We start from the raw sequence: 19,027 nt of genomic DNA, 5'->3' as shown, positions 1-19,027 counted from the left end.
TCTGTGGTGTGGGTCTTTTAGGTACGTTTTTGAACGAACTGCATGGCAGGTCAACATATGTCTGGTCAAACATGTGGTGCCCAAGAGGCTGATGTTTTGGCCACGCAAGATACGCTTGAGACATATGTTGCAAATAGCAGCGGTGCGATCTGATGCACTTGTCTCAAAAAAGGCCCACACCAAAGAACTTTTGGAGTAATGTGCAGAGGCAGCGCCTTGCACATGTGGAGCTCTGCAGTGTGATGCAGTCGGTGTGCTGTCCTTAAGCTGGCCCCTGGAGGGCATCCTGCCTCATTGGAGATGTGCCTTCTTCTCCTCCTCCTCCTCTCTCCTATCAGGCACCCACGTGGAGTCAGTGACCTCATCATCCCCTCCCTCCTCACCACTGGAGCAAACCTGGAAGTATGCTGAATCTGGGGTAACATGACTGCCAGATTGCTGTCCTTCTTGGTCACCCCCTCTCTCTGGGCTCACGTTACTGCCTTCCTCTAGCTGGGTACCATCATCAGAGCCTTCAGAACGCTGAGCATCCTTCTGGAGCATGTACCCAACACTGTGGTCAAACAGTTCGGGGGACTCTGCAGGAGGACATGGTGGGGCTATGGAAGGAGTGACTGATGCCATTGAGCCGAGGGAAGAGGCCGCGTTGGCAGCTGCTTTGCCAGACAAATTACCCTGAGCCTGGGTGAGAGAGGATAAGGATGGCTTGGTCTTCCACTCTACCAAATCTTCAGCATGTTGCGGTTCAACGCTGCCAGCTACCGAAAAAAAGGACAAGTGTGTCCCATGGCCACGTGCTGATGAGGATGCACTGTGTCCATGACCAGCACTGTTGCCTCTAGGCACAGAGCCTGCTTGCCCTCTTTTATTGGCTCGTGACTGTCTGCCTCTCCTTGTTGGCCTTCCAGACATACTAATGGCCTGCAGGGAGATGTAGCTGCACAAAGTTGGGACGTATATACTGATTATACTGCAGCTAGCAGAATCAACTGCCTGCCTGAGTATTATTAGTATGAGAACACCAGAAATTGTCTTCAGGTAGATTTCAGTGCACACTGTGCAGAGTACAAAGTACACCAACTGTAATTACTGCAGCTGCCTGCCTGTGGCATAGGATCAGAAGAACACCAGCAATTTGGGTAGCTTTATGTGCACACTGTGCAGAGTACACAGTACACCAACTGTAATTACTGCAGTTGCCTGCCTGTGGTATAGCATCACAAGAACACCAGCAATTAAGTGCACACTGTGCAGAGTACACAGTGCACCAACTGTAATTACTGCAGCTGCCCGAGGTATAGGATCAGAAGAACACCAGCCATTTGGGTAGCTTTATGTGCACACTGTGCAGAGTACACAGTATACCAACTGTAATTACTTTAGCTGCCTGCGGTATAGGATCAGAAGAACACCAGCAATTGGGGTAGCTTTAAGTGCACACTGTGCAGAGTACACAGTACACCAACTGTAAATATTGCAGCTGCCTGCCTGTGGTATAGGATCAGAGGAACACCATCAATTGGGGTATGGACACAGTACACAGGAACGAATCTAGCTAAACTGAATACAGTGTGTGTGTGTGTATATATATATATATATATATATATCACCTAGGATGCATATATATACACAATACACTCACTGCAGCTGACTCGCCTCCTGCCTGCTCTATCTAACTCAAATGAATTTAAATGACACTCTCTCTCTCTCTCTCTCTCTCTCTCTCTCTCTCTCTATCAGCACGCCGGAACACAGTACACAAGGCCGACTTCTAGGCAGCCTTATATAGTGTGGGGCGTGTGCTAAACCCCCTGAGACATAATTGGCCAAAGCCACCCTGGTTTTAGCCAATTACGGCTCACTGTACAGATGGCGCTGTGATTGGCCAATCATGCGGGTCATAGTGCATGCTTGGCTAATCATCAGCCAGCAATGTACTGCAATGCCGCAGTGAATTATGGGCCATGACATGCCACTCGAATTTGGGGCGAACAGGCCCATAACGTTCGCAATTTGACGAACGGTCAAACAGCCGATGTTCGAGTTGAACATGGGTTCGACTCAAACTCGAAGCTCATTCCTACTGGTGAGTCACTGTGGAGAGATAGGAGCTGGTAATTAGCCAACAGCTGATCAGCCAGCTCAGAGAAGGAAGGGTTGAGCCCAGCCCTGACATTAATCCAATCAAATTTTAAAATCAGTTTTGTTGAGATATAACAAAATTTTTCTTTTCTTACATCAGGGGACACAGAGCAATAGTAATAACTATGGGGGTTATATCGGAGTATCTGGTGCTGGACACTGGCACGCCCCTTAAGGCATGTACTTTCCCCATATAACCCCTCCCATTACTGGGAGTCCTCAGTTTTTTTTGCCAGTGTCTAAGGTGTTGGGCACGAGTAAGGATGTGTTGTACTGAGCTCCACGGGCAGTAATCCTTGATGAGAACCAGCCGTCCTGGCTGAATCCATTCTGATGTCTCCTTAATGGACTAAATGAATGGTACCCGGGCCTCGTAATCCAAAGACACAAGGTTTTGCTTGCAAATGCTTTATAAGCTGGGCCCTGGAATCCAGTACTTTTTGGTAGTAAGGCCAATAAATGTTTACCGGCAGGGTGCTGTTGCAGGTCCAGGATTGTGGGTCAACCTGAGTGTTCCCAGGTTCCTGAAGGTTTCCTTTAAGGTCTCGGAGCCTACCGTGAAGGGCAAAGATTGTTTTTTTTTATCTCTGATAAAACCCTGCTGCGGGATAAGGTAGGGGAGATTTTCTCAGGAATCTCTCCTTCCATGTTTTGTGTTGTCATGTCATGTCTATGTGTCCCCACTGGAGGCTGTATTGAGCACTCACCATTCTGATGCTGGAAACAGCAGAAGCTCCACTCTCCTCTCCTTCTAAGCCAGCTCAGACCCTCAGGTAAGAGAAAGGGGGGTCTGATCACTTCCTGGGCCCCCAGATTGGCGGTGTTTATCTGATTTGATGCCAGCCAGCTGCCTTGTTCTTTTTGTAAAAAAAAAGAAAAATAATGTTTTTGGCAGGCTGCGGCCGCTCACTGAAGCGGAAGATTTACCCCCCGCCATGATGCAGGACGCTTACGCGGGAGACTTAGCTTCCTTTTTTGAAAGATCAAGAAGGGGGGCGTATTCTGCACGGGGGGTGTGGCTAACGGTCTCAGACGCCGGCCATACGTGCAGGAAGCATTGTAAAGTGTGAGAGAAGCTGCTGCCTGGTGGTGGAGGGACAGAGCAGAGTGTTTGCTGGTCAGGTTTGGTGACACATGCATTTCCCTTTTGACAACATTGTACTGTATAGCTAGGATTAATAGCAGTTATTGTACTGTACTATAGGATAGAAAGTTTAACATTCTTTTGCTGGTACTGCCTCTGCTTTGTACTGTAAGCTATGAATGACAAAGGGACCAGGAACTCCTCTAAGGGTTCTAAGGGGTTACTGGTATATAACAAACTAAAAACCCTTCCAAGAGAATGTCATACTCCCCTGAGACAAAAAAAGAGAAATTCGCCCTGGGACTTTAGATGAGGTGAGCACCACTAAGCCAATAAAAGTAACAAGAGTAAGTACAGTATATGTTTTTATTCAGTAAAAATATTACAAGCATATTGACATCAAAGAAAGCCACTTAGTACAAGGTATATAAAACTGGATTGAATGAAATTGGTAGTACAATTGTGTATGAACAATCACATAACATACAAACATCAGGTGTACCCGGCATGTTTCGCGAGTCCCAGCTCGCTCTTCAGGGGTAGTTGTGTATGAATTGTACCTAAGGTGAAAGGATACAGTTTGATATATGGTAAATACTTGGTATTTTAAAGGCAGAGGGTAAGATGGGCCTAATAAATGGAGGCCCCATACTCACCACTACACATAGCCGAGCCAACAAATGTGAAGCCTTCAGACAGTGGCAGCAAATGTATCACCAGGGAGCTGAGGAGGCAGAGCCAGAAGAAACCCCACACAGGGCAGATTGGAGGGAGAGCATAGCATGGATGGGAAATGTGTATCCCTATTGGTCTCACTATGTCTATGGTAAGTATTGACTGTAAACATAAAGGGGTATATCAGATAATCTGAAGTAGTAGGTAAAATATAAGAGTAATAACATGGGCAATTCTATATATAATATATAAGACTAGAGCCATGAATGGCATGGACAAAGGACTATAGGGAAATGTGGTGGAGAAACACCAGAGAATGGCATGGGTGGAAGTAAAGAAGGTGAGCAAAAAGCATTGAAAAAGAAATGAAGTGCAAATATGGGGGAAAGTCAAAGTGGTCAAAGACAAGCTACAGGTGAGCACTTGAGGAAAACCAATGAGTATACCTGAGTGAGATAGGTGTATAATTGCATCGGTGGTAGATTCCAATAAGAGGCATCCACAAGCATGAGTGTTCAGTGAAAGCAAAAGCTGCAAATGAATCCATGCAGTGCTAAACCGCCAAGTTAAATCCTCCCCCGAGAGGTAGACGGCCAGTCAGATGAGCCATCAAGGGTAGAACACTTCTGTCCCTGTGTTTTTTCTTCTACCATTTAAAAGATTATTGCTATGATGTCTCTCCATAGTAGGGCTAAACATAGCAGATTCCCATCTAGTCCTCTGGGCCCTTTTGTTGAGGTACAGGAGGCTGGGGATCAGGTAGATCTTCCCAAATATTGGAAGATACTTATTTCTTCTTCGGAGGATCCTAACAGAGAGGGAGTAGCCGCACAAGTCAGGTGTTTGTCTACTCCCTTAGTTAACCCTTTTCTTGCCTGCAGCACAGGCTCTTGAGGTATCTAGCTATAATAAGGTTCATTGGAACCTCCCCCACATGGGGATGTTTTTTCCTATTCATGCATAGCTTATGTATTCTGAATGGGAACATTTCTATGAAGAAATGGGGGGGTGTTAAAGCATCCATCAAGTTAAGGTTGGATTTTCCCTTTAAAGACAGGATGTCTTTTGCAGTTATTGTTGCAATTGGAGTATCTCAGTCCAATAACCCTGTAACGTCTGCTCCACTATTTTGGTGGAGCACATTTTGAGTCATGCTAAGGAATTGGACAATGCGGATTCCAAGGGTTAAGGAACAGGTGTGGGATATGTGGAATTCTGCCTGATCAGCAGGCCCGGCAAGGGGTTTTTGACGCACTGTGTCTCACAGTTGCTATGAAGGACTTGATCGTTTAAACTTTAAGTGGTTGTAAACCCTTACAAACCACTTTGGCCTACAGGTAAGCCTAGATTAAGGCTTACCTATAGGTCCAAGAAATATCTCCTAAACCTATACGGTTTAGGAGATATTTGCCCGAAGACAGGCACCGCTGTCTACGGCGCATGCGCCGTAGACAGCGGCGCGCAGGTGCACTGAGCGCGGCATTGTCAATGACTAAGTTGCCACTTTTGTCGGCTCCCGTGCGCATGCGTGGGAGTGACGTCATCGCGGCTTCGCGGAATGACAGCGGCGGAGCTGCGAGACCCCACTGAGAAGATGGATGCGCTGGACTACAGGGGACAGCGGTGACATCGCTGGCTCCTGTGTCAGGTAAGTGACACATAATGGACTACTATGTGATGCATAGTAGTCCATTATGCTTTGCCTTAGCAGGGAATGAAAGAGGAAGTAAACCCATCAGGGTTTACTTCCTCTTTTATGGCTTATACTTGGACTAGTGCATTCTTGCAGAGGTCTGTGGCTGAAATATTGATCAGCCGAAGCACCAGGTAAAAAACCTTAGCCAGTTTGTGTCCCTTCTTGGGGTACGGCTATTTAGAGTGGAAAGCTCTCTTTACCAGTAAAAGGAGGTTTAACAGGTCTCCTTTAATTGTGCAGCCTCTTCTATGCCTGGGGCATCTGCCTTTAGGCAGTCTCGATGGTCTCATTCGTCAGGTTCAGGTGAAGGTTCCCAAGGTCAGCATCAGGATCTTGGGGGCAGAGAGCCCATAAAGCAGAATGCTAAGACCTTCTCATGAAGGAGCACCCCCACTCGTTTGGGTGAGGGGAAAGGTCCTGCGATTCTCAAAGTATGGCAGGAACAATGTTAAGAGCAGAGGGATTGCTGTGATTTTTTTCTCTAGGTTACATCTAGAGTTCCAAGAGCCCGGATGGCTCAGTCGGCTTTCGATCTGAGGGTCCGGGGTTCGGGTCCCTGTTTGGGTGCTGCCTGTGGGGTTTTTGGGGCTGCTGATGCGGTGGTGTTTATGCAAGAGTGTCCGTCTCCTCAGAGAATGCTCCTAAGGTTGCAGAAAAAAAAAAGATGTCTCTCTTTCTGGCCTCTGGATCAGCTGTTATCCCAGTCGGTGATATCAGAGATTCCCTTCGTGGAACAGGGGGTTTTGGCTCAAACCTTTTAAGGTCCCAGAGCCAAACAGAGAGGTAAGACCCATTCTAGATCTTGGAGATCTGAATCGGCACTTATAAATTGCATATCTCCATGTGCCAAAGTTTCCCACTTACCAGAAATCTCTGCTGTTTGAAATATAAAAAAAATTTTGTCAGTTGTGGCACTGCCATTCAGCTTAGCCACAGCACCACGAGTGTTCTGAAAGATTCTGGCACCTCCTTTAGTCAGGGCTCAATGCATAACGGTCCTAGCCTATTAGAAGATCTACTTTTAATAGATCATTCAGGCTCAGGTCTAAAACCAGAGTCTGCTCTCATCTGTAGATATGTGAAATCTCTAGGTTGGATTTTCAGCCTAGGAAGATTCTCCTTAAAACCATGAAGGAGGTTACTTGGGGGCTGGTTATAGATACCATACAGAAGAAGGTATTCTTACCCCAGATGACAATCGGTTCCATTGTAGGACTAATTCAACTTATCAGGATAAAGAAAAATTCCTTCATTCGGCTGCAGGAGATTTTTAGGGGAAATGGTGATCTCCTTCAGGGCTGTCCCTTGCGTGCAGTTTTATTCAAAGACTACTTCAAGACACCATCCTGTCGGTCTGGAATAAATAAGATTCAGGCCTTGTTTGTGCCAATACGCTTGGCTCCTGACATAAGTCAGAGCCTAAATTGATGGTTGTTATCCAGCAAGAGGGAACATTTTTATCCTGGAAGGTGTTAACAACAGATGCCAGCCTTCTAGGCTGGAGAGTAGCCCTGGAAGAAGATTCTGTCCAGGGGAGATGGTCCAGGTTAGATGACCTTGCCTATCAACTTTTTTTGGAAGTTTCAGGCAGTTCATCTGGCCCTAGAATCTGGGCAGTCAGACTACAGGACTGTCCTGACAGGATTCAGTCTGACAAGGCCATGGCCGTGGCTTACATCAATCACCAGGGGCGGCACAAGAAGTCGTGCAGCCCAAAAAGAGGTGAATAATGTTCTAGCTTGGGCAGAACACTCCTTGCCTATTGGCAATTCAAATTTTTCAGGCGTACTACTTGAGACGCCAACAATTATTTCCGGTGACATCTTCCTAGCAATATGTCTACTCCGGACATGGACCTATTCACGTCCAGATTCATTAATAAGGTCAAAACTTTAAGTCGAACAAGGGGTCCGCTACCAGACGGAACAGACGCATCAGTTTTCACTGATCTATGTATTTCCTCCAGTTCTGCTACTTCTGCGCTTTCTCCGCAGGATTAAGCAGGAACAAAAGGAAGTGATTCTGGCGGCCCCAGCCGGGTCCCAGAAGATCTTAATTTATCGAGATCATAAAGATGGCAGTAGGAGTCCTTTGCCATTATAGCCAGACCTTCTTGCACAAGGTCCGGTATTTCATCCTGCCTTGCGGACAAGGAGTTTAACAGGTTTGACTGTTGAATCCCACTACAAAAGATTGTACTAATGCCAGGAAGCCGGTTTCCAGAATCACTTACTTTAGAGACTGGAAGGCATAGGTTTCTTGGTGTGGATCCAGGGGTTGGCACCCCAGGAAGTATGTTAATAGGCAGGATTCCTGATTCCTGCATATGGGATCTGAAATTAAGCTGGCCTTGACTTCTATCAAGAGCCAGATCCAGGCCTTGTCGGTGTCTTTTCCTATGGCCTCTTGCTTCCTACTCTGGGTGCGTAGCTTATTCAGGGGGTGCCCCCCTATCAGGGCATTTCTAAATCCTTAGGATTTAAAATTGGTCTTATCAGCTTTGCTAAATCAGCCATTTGAGCCTTACGAGAAATTCCCTTGGTTCTTTGACAAGAAAGATAATCTTTTTTGCTTGCCATTTCTTCTGCTAGAAGAGTATCGGAACTAACGGCTCTGTCTTGTAAGAGCCATATTTCATCATGCATAAGGATGAGGTGGTTTTATGTCCTCATCCTGAGTCCTTACCAAAAGTGGTAACAGATTTTCATATAAACCAAGATATTATTCTTCCTTCTTTTTCCCCAGAGACTTATCTGGGGAAGAGAAAGCACTACATTCTCTTGATGTAGTAAGAGCGATCAGAGTCTATTTAAAGGCGACTGCTCAGGTTCGCAAAACACAGGTTTTGTTTGTACTGCCAGAGGGTCCAAGATATGGACAGGCAACGTCAAGATCCACTATTTTCCAAATGGATTTGTCAAGTGATTGTTCAGGCTTCAGCTTAAAGAAGAACATTCTTCCTTCTCATATTAAGAGCACACTCATCCAGGGCGATTAGTGCCTCTTGCGTGGTGCATCATCAGGCCTCTATGGCTCAGATCTGTAAGGCCTCGATTTGGTCCTTGGTTCATACATTTATCCGATTTTATCAAATCGATATTAAAGGTCATGAGGATATTGGCTTTGGGCACAGCATACACTGCAGGCTGCAGTATGAGTCCTCTGGCCTCCTGTTTCCTTGTTCTGTGTACCCCCCCTTCAGTTGCCATTGCTATGGGAAATCCCACATAGTTATCACTATGGCTCTGTGTCCTCTGATGTAAGAAAAGAAAATAGGATTTTTATAACAGCTTACCTCTCCTTGAGGGTAGGGAGCGATGTGAGTGTGCAATGTACAGGTATAGGGACAATTGTAGACACTCACTCAGGTTTAACTGGATGGACTGGTGTCTTTATTCAACCTTACTAACTATGTAACTATGTACCTGTAAAATCCTTTTCTTTGTACATCAGGGGACACAGAGGTCCCTCCCTTCTTCTTATACACTTGTATTGCTTGGCTACAAAACTGAGGACTCCCAGTAATGGGAGGGGTTATATGGGGGAAGTACACGCCTTAAGGGGCGTACCAGTCTCCATCACCTGATACGCCAGTATAACCCACATAGTTATTACTATGGCTCTGTATCCCCTGATTTACATCAAAGAAAAGGATTTTACAGGTAAGCTGTTATAAAAATCCTATTATCTCTTTGTTTAAAAGGGAGAACTCATACTGCAGTTAGAATTTCACTCCCAAAACTGACACTACCAACTCGATTAATTTAGTTAAGCACATGCTCAAACAACTTCAATTACCCAAAAGGTAAAAATAAAAGATGAATACCTTTTCCAGAGATTAAAGAACTCTGGTGTTTTGAGAAGCATCAAGTACTTCTTTGACCCTCATTACTACATTTCTGTACTTTGTTCTTTTCCTTTAGTCTCTCCGTCTCAAGATCTCCTTCTGTCTCCAAAATTCTTTCCAACTCCTACTTAATGTGATTGTAGCCGTATAAGTATGATGGAAGATACTGCATATAGCCGCTTAAAGAAGCAGTTAACCAACCTTTCCAACTCCTAAAACTATTTCAGTCCTCCCCCAGTTATGTGTAACCAGTCTATATTCCCCTTAGAATGTGGGTGTGGAAATGCCTTTCACATCATGAGAGACGTCAAACACACATAATTTCCTGGATAATCCTTATAGGAGAAATTGTAGTTTCCTTTATTGACCAATTCAAATGGGGCAGTATAGGATAAGAATTATATTGTTAATTGTTATTCTTTTATGTCCAAGTCAATTTATGAATGACCCTTCGCTTAGACTTGACAGAAACTATGAAATATTTAGAACTGTCTAAATTCTGTCATTCTCTGTAGACATTTTGGCTAAAACTCAGATGTATGCCTTCTAATGCCGCATACACACGACCGGACTTTCCGGCAGAAAAGGTCAGACAGTCTTCCCGACAGACTTTCGACTGAGTTATGACAGACTTCTGAACAAACGGACTTTCCCACACATAATGCACTAAAGTCAGTTCGAAAGTCCATTCGTTTTGAACGTGATGACATACAACGGGACTAGAAAAGGAAATCCAATAGCCAGTAGCCAATAGCTGCCCTTGCGTCATATTTGGTCCGTCAGACCAGCATACAGATGAACGGTTTTCCCGATAGGAATTGAGTCCATCGGACAGATTTGAAAAATGTTCCATTTCTAGGTCCATCTGAATTTTTTAAAGAAAAACGATCATACTATCCCACACACGATCGGACAATCCGACAGAATGATTCCGTCAGACCTATTCTGCCAGAAAGTCCAGTCGTGTGTACGTGGCAAGTGAATTTAACCCACGCGCTTAACTTATGTTCTAAATACCTTGAGACTACGTCATTGGTTCTGACTAGAAGCATAACAACTATTCATGAATATTCTCAATAATAGAACTCTTAAACATCACATGAATAATATGATGACTAATACATGAATACATCAAACAATATATCATGATAAATATAGAAACATCTAAAAGAAAAATATAAACCAGAAAGAAACTATAGGTAATATTGTTCAGTTAATCATGCCTATAACTACTCCAATATAATTTATTCATATATTTGGAACTTGTTAATATGATTATTCATGCAGCAACTAATACATTATGTTTCATATGGTCGTATTTGAATAAGCCCCTTTTTGTTTCTTAATCCTGGAAACAAAACTTAGGTCTGTGAGCTTAGGGTTCCCTTATCTTGTTTATTTTACTAAGTTTCCAAACCTCTAATTTATGACCTAAGCTGATATGCAAGGAGCCTAGTGTCTCTTACAAAAAAAAATCTCTTCTCTAACCACTTAAAGCGGGAGTCCACTGGGACTCTGCGTTTTTTTTTTTTTTTTTAAAGCCAGCAGCTACAAATACTGCAGCTGCTGACTTTTAAAATAGTGACACTTACCTGTCCAGCGCGCCCGCGATGTCGGCACCCGAAGCCGATCTCTAGGTCGTCTGTCGGGTCCTGCCGCCGCCATCTTGGGTATGGGAATCAGGAAATGGAGCCTTTCGGCTTCATTTCCCGATTCCCTACTGCGCGTGCGCGAATCGCGCTGCGCAATAAGGACGCTCCCCGCTGCCTCTGGGATCTGTGTGTTTCCCAGCAGGCAGCGGGGCACTTGCGGAAAGGGGCGTAAGTTACGCCCCTTTCCGCAGAGAGCTATCCCGGAAGTGGGTTCAGTTACCTGGATTATCCAGGTAACTGCACCCCCCTCCCCCCTGAAAGGTGCCGATTGTGGCACCGGAGGGGGGGGAGGGTTCCGATGAGCGGAAGGTCCACTTTAGGGTGGACCTCCGCTTTAAGGACCAAGACTCTTTCTGAGATTTGTTGTTTACAAGTTAAAAACATATTTTTTGCTCGAAAATTACTTAGAACCCCCAAACATTATAATTTTTTTCTAACACTCTAGAGAATAAAATGGCAGCAATACTTTCTGTCACACCGTATTTGCGCAGAGGTCTTACAAGTGCACTTTTCTTGGAAAAAAATCACTTTTTTGAATTAAAAAAATAATACAACAGTAAAGTAAGCCCAATTTTGTTATATTGTGAAAGATAATGTTATGCCGAGTAAATTAATACCCAACATGTCACGCTTCAAAATTGCGCTCGCTCATGTAATGGCGACAAACTTTTACCCTTAAAAATCTCCATGGGCGATGTTTAACAAATTCTATAGGTTGCATGTTTTGAGTAACAGAGGAGGTCTAGGGCGAGAATTATTGCTCTTGCTCTACCGATCATGGCAATACCTCACATGTGTGGTTTGAACACTGTTTTCATATGCAGGCGCTCCTCACGTATATGCGTTTGCTTCTGCACGTGAGCTCGTCGGGACGGGGCACTTTTTTTTTCTTGTTTATTTTACCTTTTATTTATTTTTTTACAGTGTTTTTTTTTTTTTAAATGTGGTACTTTTATTCCTATTACAAGTAATGTAAACATTCCTTGTAATGAAAAAAAGCATGACAGGACCTCTTAAATATGAGATCTAGGGTCAAAAATACCTCAAACCTCATATTTACACTAAAGTGCAAAAAAGAATTAAAATAAAAAAAATTGTCATTTAAAAAACTCCTTTAAAAAAAATGTCCCTTTTAGAGTTGTAGGGCGGAAGTGACATTTTGACGTTTATGGAGATGGGTGGGGGTCATCTTCCCCTCACTCGTCTCCATACCTGATAGGAGACAGAACACGATCGCCTCCGCCGCTGCCAACAGCTACGGTAAGCAGTGGAGGGCACTGGATCACGGCGGGAGGGTGATCCTGCAGTGAATCTACCGCAGTAATCACTTATATCTTGTAGCGAACCTCCCGCTGAAGAAGAGAATACTGGGGTTATGGCAGCTATCTGCTGCCGTAACAAGGATATCCTCCTTCAAACAGCCAACATAAAACTGTGGCGAACTGTCCGTAAGTGGCTAAAGACAGTGAACTTAGTTTCAACATTTATTTATTATTTTTTAAATAAGATGGCTTCTGTTTTTTTCATAGCATATATATGAAAAATATACAATATAAAGGCCTTAAGAATGAATTATTTTTAACCCCAATAGTCCTGACATGCTTACCTGCATATTCCCATTTAATCACCTCATCAGTGCTTTGCAGTTAGAGACAAACACTTCAGTTTGTTGCACTGCCATTTTAACTGTCTTCTGCTCCTAAAGTATTCACAAAGATGCTTTCACCCTTTCTATTAGTAGTTCAGGAAATTCAGGCAAAAGGGTACCTAAACCATCTTCTTCTGAAGAACGCATCCCCTTCCAACTTTCTGGAAACATCTACAGGTTCAGATATTTTAGGCTATCCGTTCGGTGATCAACTTTCAAAAATTCTAATTCTTGGGTCATATTCTAGACACAGCCCAAACAAAAAATCTTTCTTCCAGAAAACAAACTGGTCTGCCTCAGATTTTATTCTCTGGACTTAAAGTGTTACCTAACCCCGGGCCCTGCATTCACTATATCTGGTCTCTCACAGAACATGGAAATGCAATTATTTTAGTATTTTTTTTTTCTGTTTGTGTTCTCAATAAAGCTTTGAGATGAAAGAAAATATAAACTGCTAAATACCCTTTCTAATAAGCAGTATCTAGCAGTCTTGGGACTTCTATCAGTGTCTGGTTAAAGCTTGTAGTTTTCATTCTCCTCTGACTGTGCTATGAAGCTGCATGACCACTGACTGTCTGGACAGTACTTATTGGCCCTGTGCTGATCGAAGATTCCATCGGAATGTTTCCTATCGGACCGTTTTTTCGGATATTCCGACTGTGTGTGGTCTGCATCGAACTGTTTCCGTCGGAATATCCGACAGACCAACTTTTCCAACTTGCTGGAAATATTTTCTGACAAAATGCTCAGATCGGACATAATCCGATCATGTGTAGCCTACTCCGACGGACAAGGTGCCACGCATGCTCACAATCAAATTCGGACAGGGAAGCGCTTGCTCAGGTAAAACTACTGCTCGTAATCGATATAGCACATTCATCACGCTGCAATGTTAAAAATTCTTTCATGAAGCGCATTCTCTTGTTCTTTACATTTCTGCAAGAAGGAACTTCTTTTGATGCTCATAGTCACACACACTTCTCCCGAACATATTTCCTGACTCTTTTTTACTCATTTCAGCAATACAATTTTTTAATTCGTCACATCTACACAATTTTATTTTTTGTTTATTGTTTTTTGGGTGAATTTTGTGTTTTCTTTTTTGACATTTTGCTCATCTTTCCATTTTTTGGGGTGTGTTTTGTGTGTAAACTTACCACAACAACATTATTATATTTTTTCTATTTTCTTTTTTAATCTACAGGAGGTTGTTTAGTGTTGGTGCCCCTTGTTATTCATTTCACTTTGTATTTTTGAAATGTACCTGCCTGCTCACAAATAAACGGTCCTTTTGGAAGGAAAACACATACGCAAGTATTTCTTCAAACAAAAAAATTCTTTATTTAGGTCTCAAACAACTAAAAAGAGGAAGGCAGCGCTGGAGAAACTTGTTACTTTGGCGCAGCCTTTGGCCCCCAGGGCACACATGAACTAATTAGAAAAATAAAAATTGGTGGCCTGAGGAGTACATATCTCAGGGAGAGAAGTCTGGTTCAGAAGTCCTACAGATCAGGAAAATCAGATGCCATCTATGTCCCCAGGATGTGGTTCTTCAAGAGGCTGCATCTTCTTTCAGACCAGACTGAACCCAGGCCATCACTCTCTCGTCTTCCTTAGGCACTTCCCACCAGGCATCCTTCGAGGCTGTGGCTGGGCTCCTGTAGTTGTGGCAGGAGGAGGAGAAGGATGGCGTTGGTCAACCTCCTTGCTGCCACTTGCCACAGCCTCCCCCCGACTGAGGTCTTCCTGTGTATGAAAATGGGACGTAGTTTTAGTTTTTTGCTCATCAATCACACCATTTTTAGCTCATGACTTTTGCAAATTGAATGTTACCAAATAGAACAGACTATCATTCTGAGCCCAGCATTTTTCATTCTCGTTCCAATCATTTTTGGTCACTACTGTCTATTGATATGTAAACCACTTTGTTAAATCACAACTTACTGATCAATAAGAACATCTAGGTAACATCATTAAATGTACCACAAGAAATATGTTCAACAATGCAATACCTGTCTCAAGCTGGGCCCCACCACATGTTGCTGCCTGGAAGGCCCGGGTTGGACGTTGGAAGCCTCAGCTGGGGGTGAAGGAAGCCTTGAAGGAAGACTGGAGAGTGGTGGCCTGGGTACCCCCTGGTCTACCAGAAAATGCAGCCTCTGGAAGTAAACCATCCTGGGGTAATAAATGGCATCTGGATCTCCTGATCTCAAGGACTCCAGGTGCTTCTTTCTCTCCCTAACATATATACTCTTCATTACACCAATTTTCCTCTTCACATAGGCCATGTCTGCCGTGGGGACCATGATCCGCACCAAAGAAAAAAGTTTCTCCAGCACTGCGTTCCTCTTTCTTCTGTCGTGATAAAACTGGTTGTTGATCTGCCACAGGCAGGGCATCTCCCTGTACAGTTCCAGGAAAAGACCCATAAAATTGGGGTTTTTGAATGGATCCATCTTCTCTGCAAGACACAACACAAGACAAACCCTAAAATACTAATAATGCCATGATAAACCCTCCTAATCTTGTCCCAACATCGGCCTAGATAGAAGCAGTCTAGTCTAGTGATGCACCGAGTTCAAAATTTTACCTTTGTTTGCACGATCGTCGCGTCCGCGCCTCACTCTGTTCCCAGATCGTACGGACGACACACGCGTGTTGCGTTTTATATACAGTGCACATGCGTGAAACTCTGCCCGCCCCTGACGTTCTTTCTAGACTATTCCCCGCCCCTTCTCTTTTGGCGCAGTGGGGAGAGCACATGGCGGAGAGAACCCAGGTGCGCAATCACAGTTCCACTAACGAGGAGGAGGGTGAGGAAATCCGGAGCCTGAAATGTCCCGATCCAGGAAGAGAAGATTTAAGGCCTAAAAAATGTCTTTTGGAGAGATGTTGGAGATGGTGGATATATTGAACAGGACTGACTATGATGGGAAGTATGGACCTTACCCAAACCCAAATATCAGAAAGGCCAAGATCATGACTAAAGTTGTGAAGAGTCTTCATAAGAATTTAGGGGTACGCCGATCCAAGGATCAACTGAGAAAACGCTGGTCAGACCTGAAACTGAGGGTGCACGATCAGTACAGAAGGATCAAGCGTGTTCTTCAAAAAAGTAAGTAGTTGTCGTGTGTTCATATGATTATTCTTGCTTGCATACTGCTCCATGTGCTTTGATTTCATGTTGTGCATTTTAAAATGGTCACTTTCAAGTTCATGGTTTCATTCGTTCGTAAGAAACAGCATTCTGCAGGTAAGTATTCCAGCTGAACAAAGTGTCCACAATAATGTTTTCACCTTGGAGCTTGGCCCAAAAAATCAATTGTACAACACTTCCAAGCAATGTTTCATATTCCGAATTCTGCCCTCTGTGTGCTAATTATTCTGTTTTTACATTCTCATAGGGGAGAGAAGACTCGGCAAGTATGAGGACACCAGGGACCACACCCCTCCCAAAGAAGGCCAAATACCAGAAGCAGAGGAGCAGGAGGAGGAGGAAGGAGAGATTGTTGAATTTGGGCAAATTGTCACCACAACAGGTGAGTGTCGGAGAGCACAGCTTCCGGTAAGCTCATCAATGTATATCACCATATTTTTAATACATGGTGTGTTTTTTTGATTTGTTTTGTAGGTGATGTGGAAGAGGATTCCCGTTTTACCAGTGAAAGTGCCCAGATCCTGATTGGGGAGATAATGGGGTGCAATCGGGATTTGGAAAATATACAGCAAAACATCAATGATGTGAAAAATAAAATTAAGAACATCATTGATGTTTTGGGGAGAGTGTAAAACAGCCCAAACTAGCTAGGCTTTTAGTTTTTCTATTTTAAACCACAACTTTTGTATTTTTAGTGTGTAAACATGCGCTATCTCCCATCATGGGGGATTAATGTACGTGTTTTGTGGAAAGTGGCTGAGATGAAGGGGTTGCAGCCCCAAAACATGTACATTGATCCCCCATGATGGGAGATAGCACATGTTGACACACTGTGTGCATCTTCCAAATTTGGATTTTCCAGGGGTGACACCCCATGTGATGAAGGCAATATCAGCCCAGTTTGTACATACTCATGTCTGATATTATCTTCACTTTTCAAAGTTGAACTTTGTAAGTTCCTGTGTTCTGTATGTTACGCTTTGACACATGCCTGTTTACACAAAAACTCCAAGTACACAAAAATTATCTGAAAGACTGTTTTTGATACACACAATTTCTTGGTTTGTTTAAAAACCTTTTCTAAACGCACATGTGAATGTGCTTGGATTAAAAAGTTAAATTATCATCAATGTGTGGCTTCCTTTTTCATTGCGCCAAAGAGGTATTTGGAGTAAAATTTTAGATTGCGGTGAGAATGGGTGTTATTTACTAAAGGAAACTCCACTTTGCACTCCAAGTGCAGTTTCAGGTGTACTTTTGCAGTGCACTTGTAGTGCATAGTGGATGTGCCTTTAGTAAAAAGACACCCACAGTGATATAAAGATAGATTGCTATCAGCTGAGCTAGCAGTTGGGGGGAGAGGGGTTCCTAATGAGTTTGGCACAACCAAAAAAAAAAAAAAAAAGCACTCTGCATGAATTGAAGCACACACAGAACATTTGTAGACATTTTAGGGGGTGTTTAGGGGAAAGCAATACTATCCCAGCATCAGCTGTCAGCAGGAGCTTCAGTGTGTGGGAGTGTGCAAAAGAGGCAGCGGACAAAGGAAGCCCCATGGTATGTCTATTGGTGATGTCCCAGGCAACACCGCAGCCACCGCTGGAGACCAGACCAGAACAGCTGCGAAATGGGTAAGAACGATTTTTGTTTTACAGCACTAGATAGATTATAGGCTTAGAATGTATCTAATGCCACTTACACACGATCAGAATTCTCGTCGGAAGAAGCTCTGATGGTTTTCCCGACGGAATTCCTAAGGAATTCCACTCAAGCTGTCTTGCCTACACACGGTCACACCAAATTCCGATCGTTTAGAACGCGGTGACGTACAACACGTACGACGGAACTAAAAAAAGGAAGTTCAATAGCCAGTAGCCAATAGCTTCCGTCTTGTAGTTGAATCTGAGCATGCGTGATTTTTGGCGTGTCGGAAATGGAAACACGCGATCGGAATTCCCGATAGAAAGTTTTTCCGTCAGGAAAATTGATTACATGCTATCAATTTTTGGCTGGCAGGAATTCGGACAGCTAAATTGTGATGGAGCATACACACGGTCGCATTTTGCGATGAAAAGCTCTCATCAGCCTTTTTCTGGCCGGAATTCCGATCATGTGTACGCAGCATTAGAGTTACTTTAACATATTATTTTGCTCTGAAAATTTTATTTATGTAATTTTGAAATGTTTATTATTTTCTTGAAATGCATACCATGCCTAAAGTAATTCTTCTGTTACGTATACAAATTCTTTAGCATATACACAACATTGCACTGAAAGATCAAGAAGTGTATTTGTTTGGGTCCCATTTTGTATGTCTTATGATTGCTTTATTTTTCTTTCATAGAAAAGACTACTTGCCCCAAATCACTCCAAAAATGGTCCTCCTAGAATGGTGCAGAAAGGAAAAGCTTCCTCAACCTGTATATCAGACAGTAAGTTTTTCATTAACTGTCATTTAAACACTATTCCTCATTTTAGGATAGTGGGCATGGACATTCTAATCCTTCTTTTGTCCCTAGGCCAACTGTACAACCAGAAACTTTGGTTTCCAGCACAGATACAGCCTAATACTATAGATAAATAGATTTCAAACTGCATACAGCTTTATTTGAGGTTGAAAAAAGACACAGGTCCATCAAATCCAACCTATGTGTGTGACTATGTCAGTATTACATTGTATATCCCTGTAGCTGTTTCTGGCTTGTTACCCACCTTTTGTGTGGCAAATAGAAACAGTTGTCTTCTATGGACTAGGTCTCTCCTTTGCCAACACAACAATTTTATGTTTAAGTTGGCTTAAAGGAATCATATAGCTCCCACAATAAACCAGTGTGAAGCACAGTAGCACCTTCTTGTAGTAAAACTATTGCCACCCATTAAAAGTAAAAATATTTTTTGGAGCACTTAATTGTAAGTTCATGTGCCATTACTTATTCCACATAGTCCCTTTACAAAGTTTTTTACAAAATATGTTGAGCCTGACAGTGAAGACCACCTCACACAGCTTCTTTTGATAAGGGGAAAACGCTGCTGCACTTCTACCCAAGTCAAAGCAAAATTGTCCCTCATGTACAGTAGACTGTGGCTGCTTGTAACATAATGTCTTGAGATGATGTTGCACAGGGC

At 43.3% G+C, this 19,027-nt stretch overlaps 1 protein-coding gene across 8 annotated transcripts in view; it reads left to right on the top strand.

The window, feature by feature from the left end:
* Positions 1–19,027, top strand: part of DUS2 (dihydrouridine synthase 2) — a 1,012,599-nt gene that overhangs the window by 870,132 nt on the left and 123,440 nt on the right. For all 8 annotated transcript variants that reach the window (XM_077457206.1, XM_077457175.1, XM_077457217.1 and 5 more), the window contains one exon: positions 18,246–18,333. In XM_077457206.1, the coding sequence (XP_077313332.1) occupies positions 18,246–18,333 (88 nt within the window). The remainder of the gene's footprint in view (positions 1–18,245; positions 18,334–19,027) is intronic.

Source organism: Lithobates pipiens, unplaced genomic scaffold (genome assembly GCF_037356315.1).
Source record: "Lithobates pipiens isolate NorthernLeopardFrog02 unplaced genomic scaffold, aLitPip1_a1.2 Scaffold_10, whole genome shotgun sequence".
Classification (NCBI taxonomy): domain Eukaryota; kingdom Metazoa; phylum Chordata; class Amphibia; order Anura; family Ranidae; genus Lithobates; species Lithobates pipiens.
The sequence above is the reverse complement of the archived record's forward strand: the minus strand, read 5'-3'. Positions and strand labels throughout refer to the sequence as shown.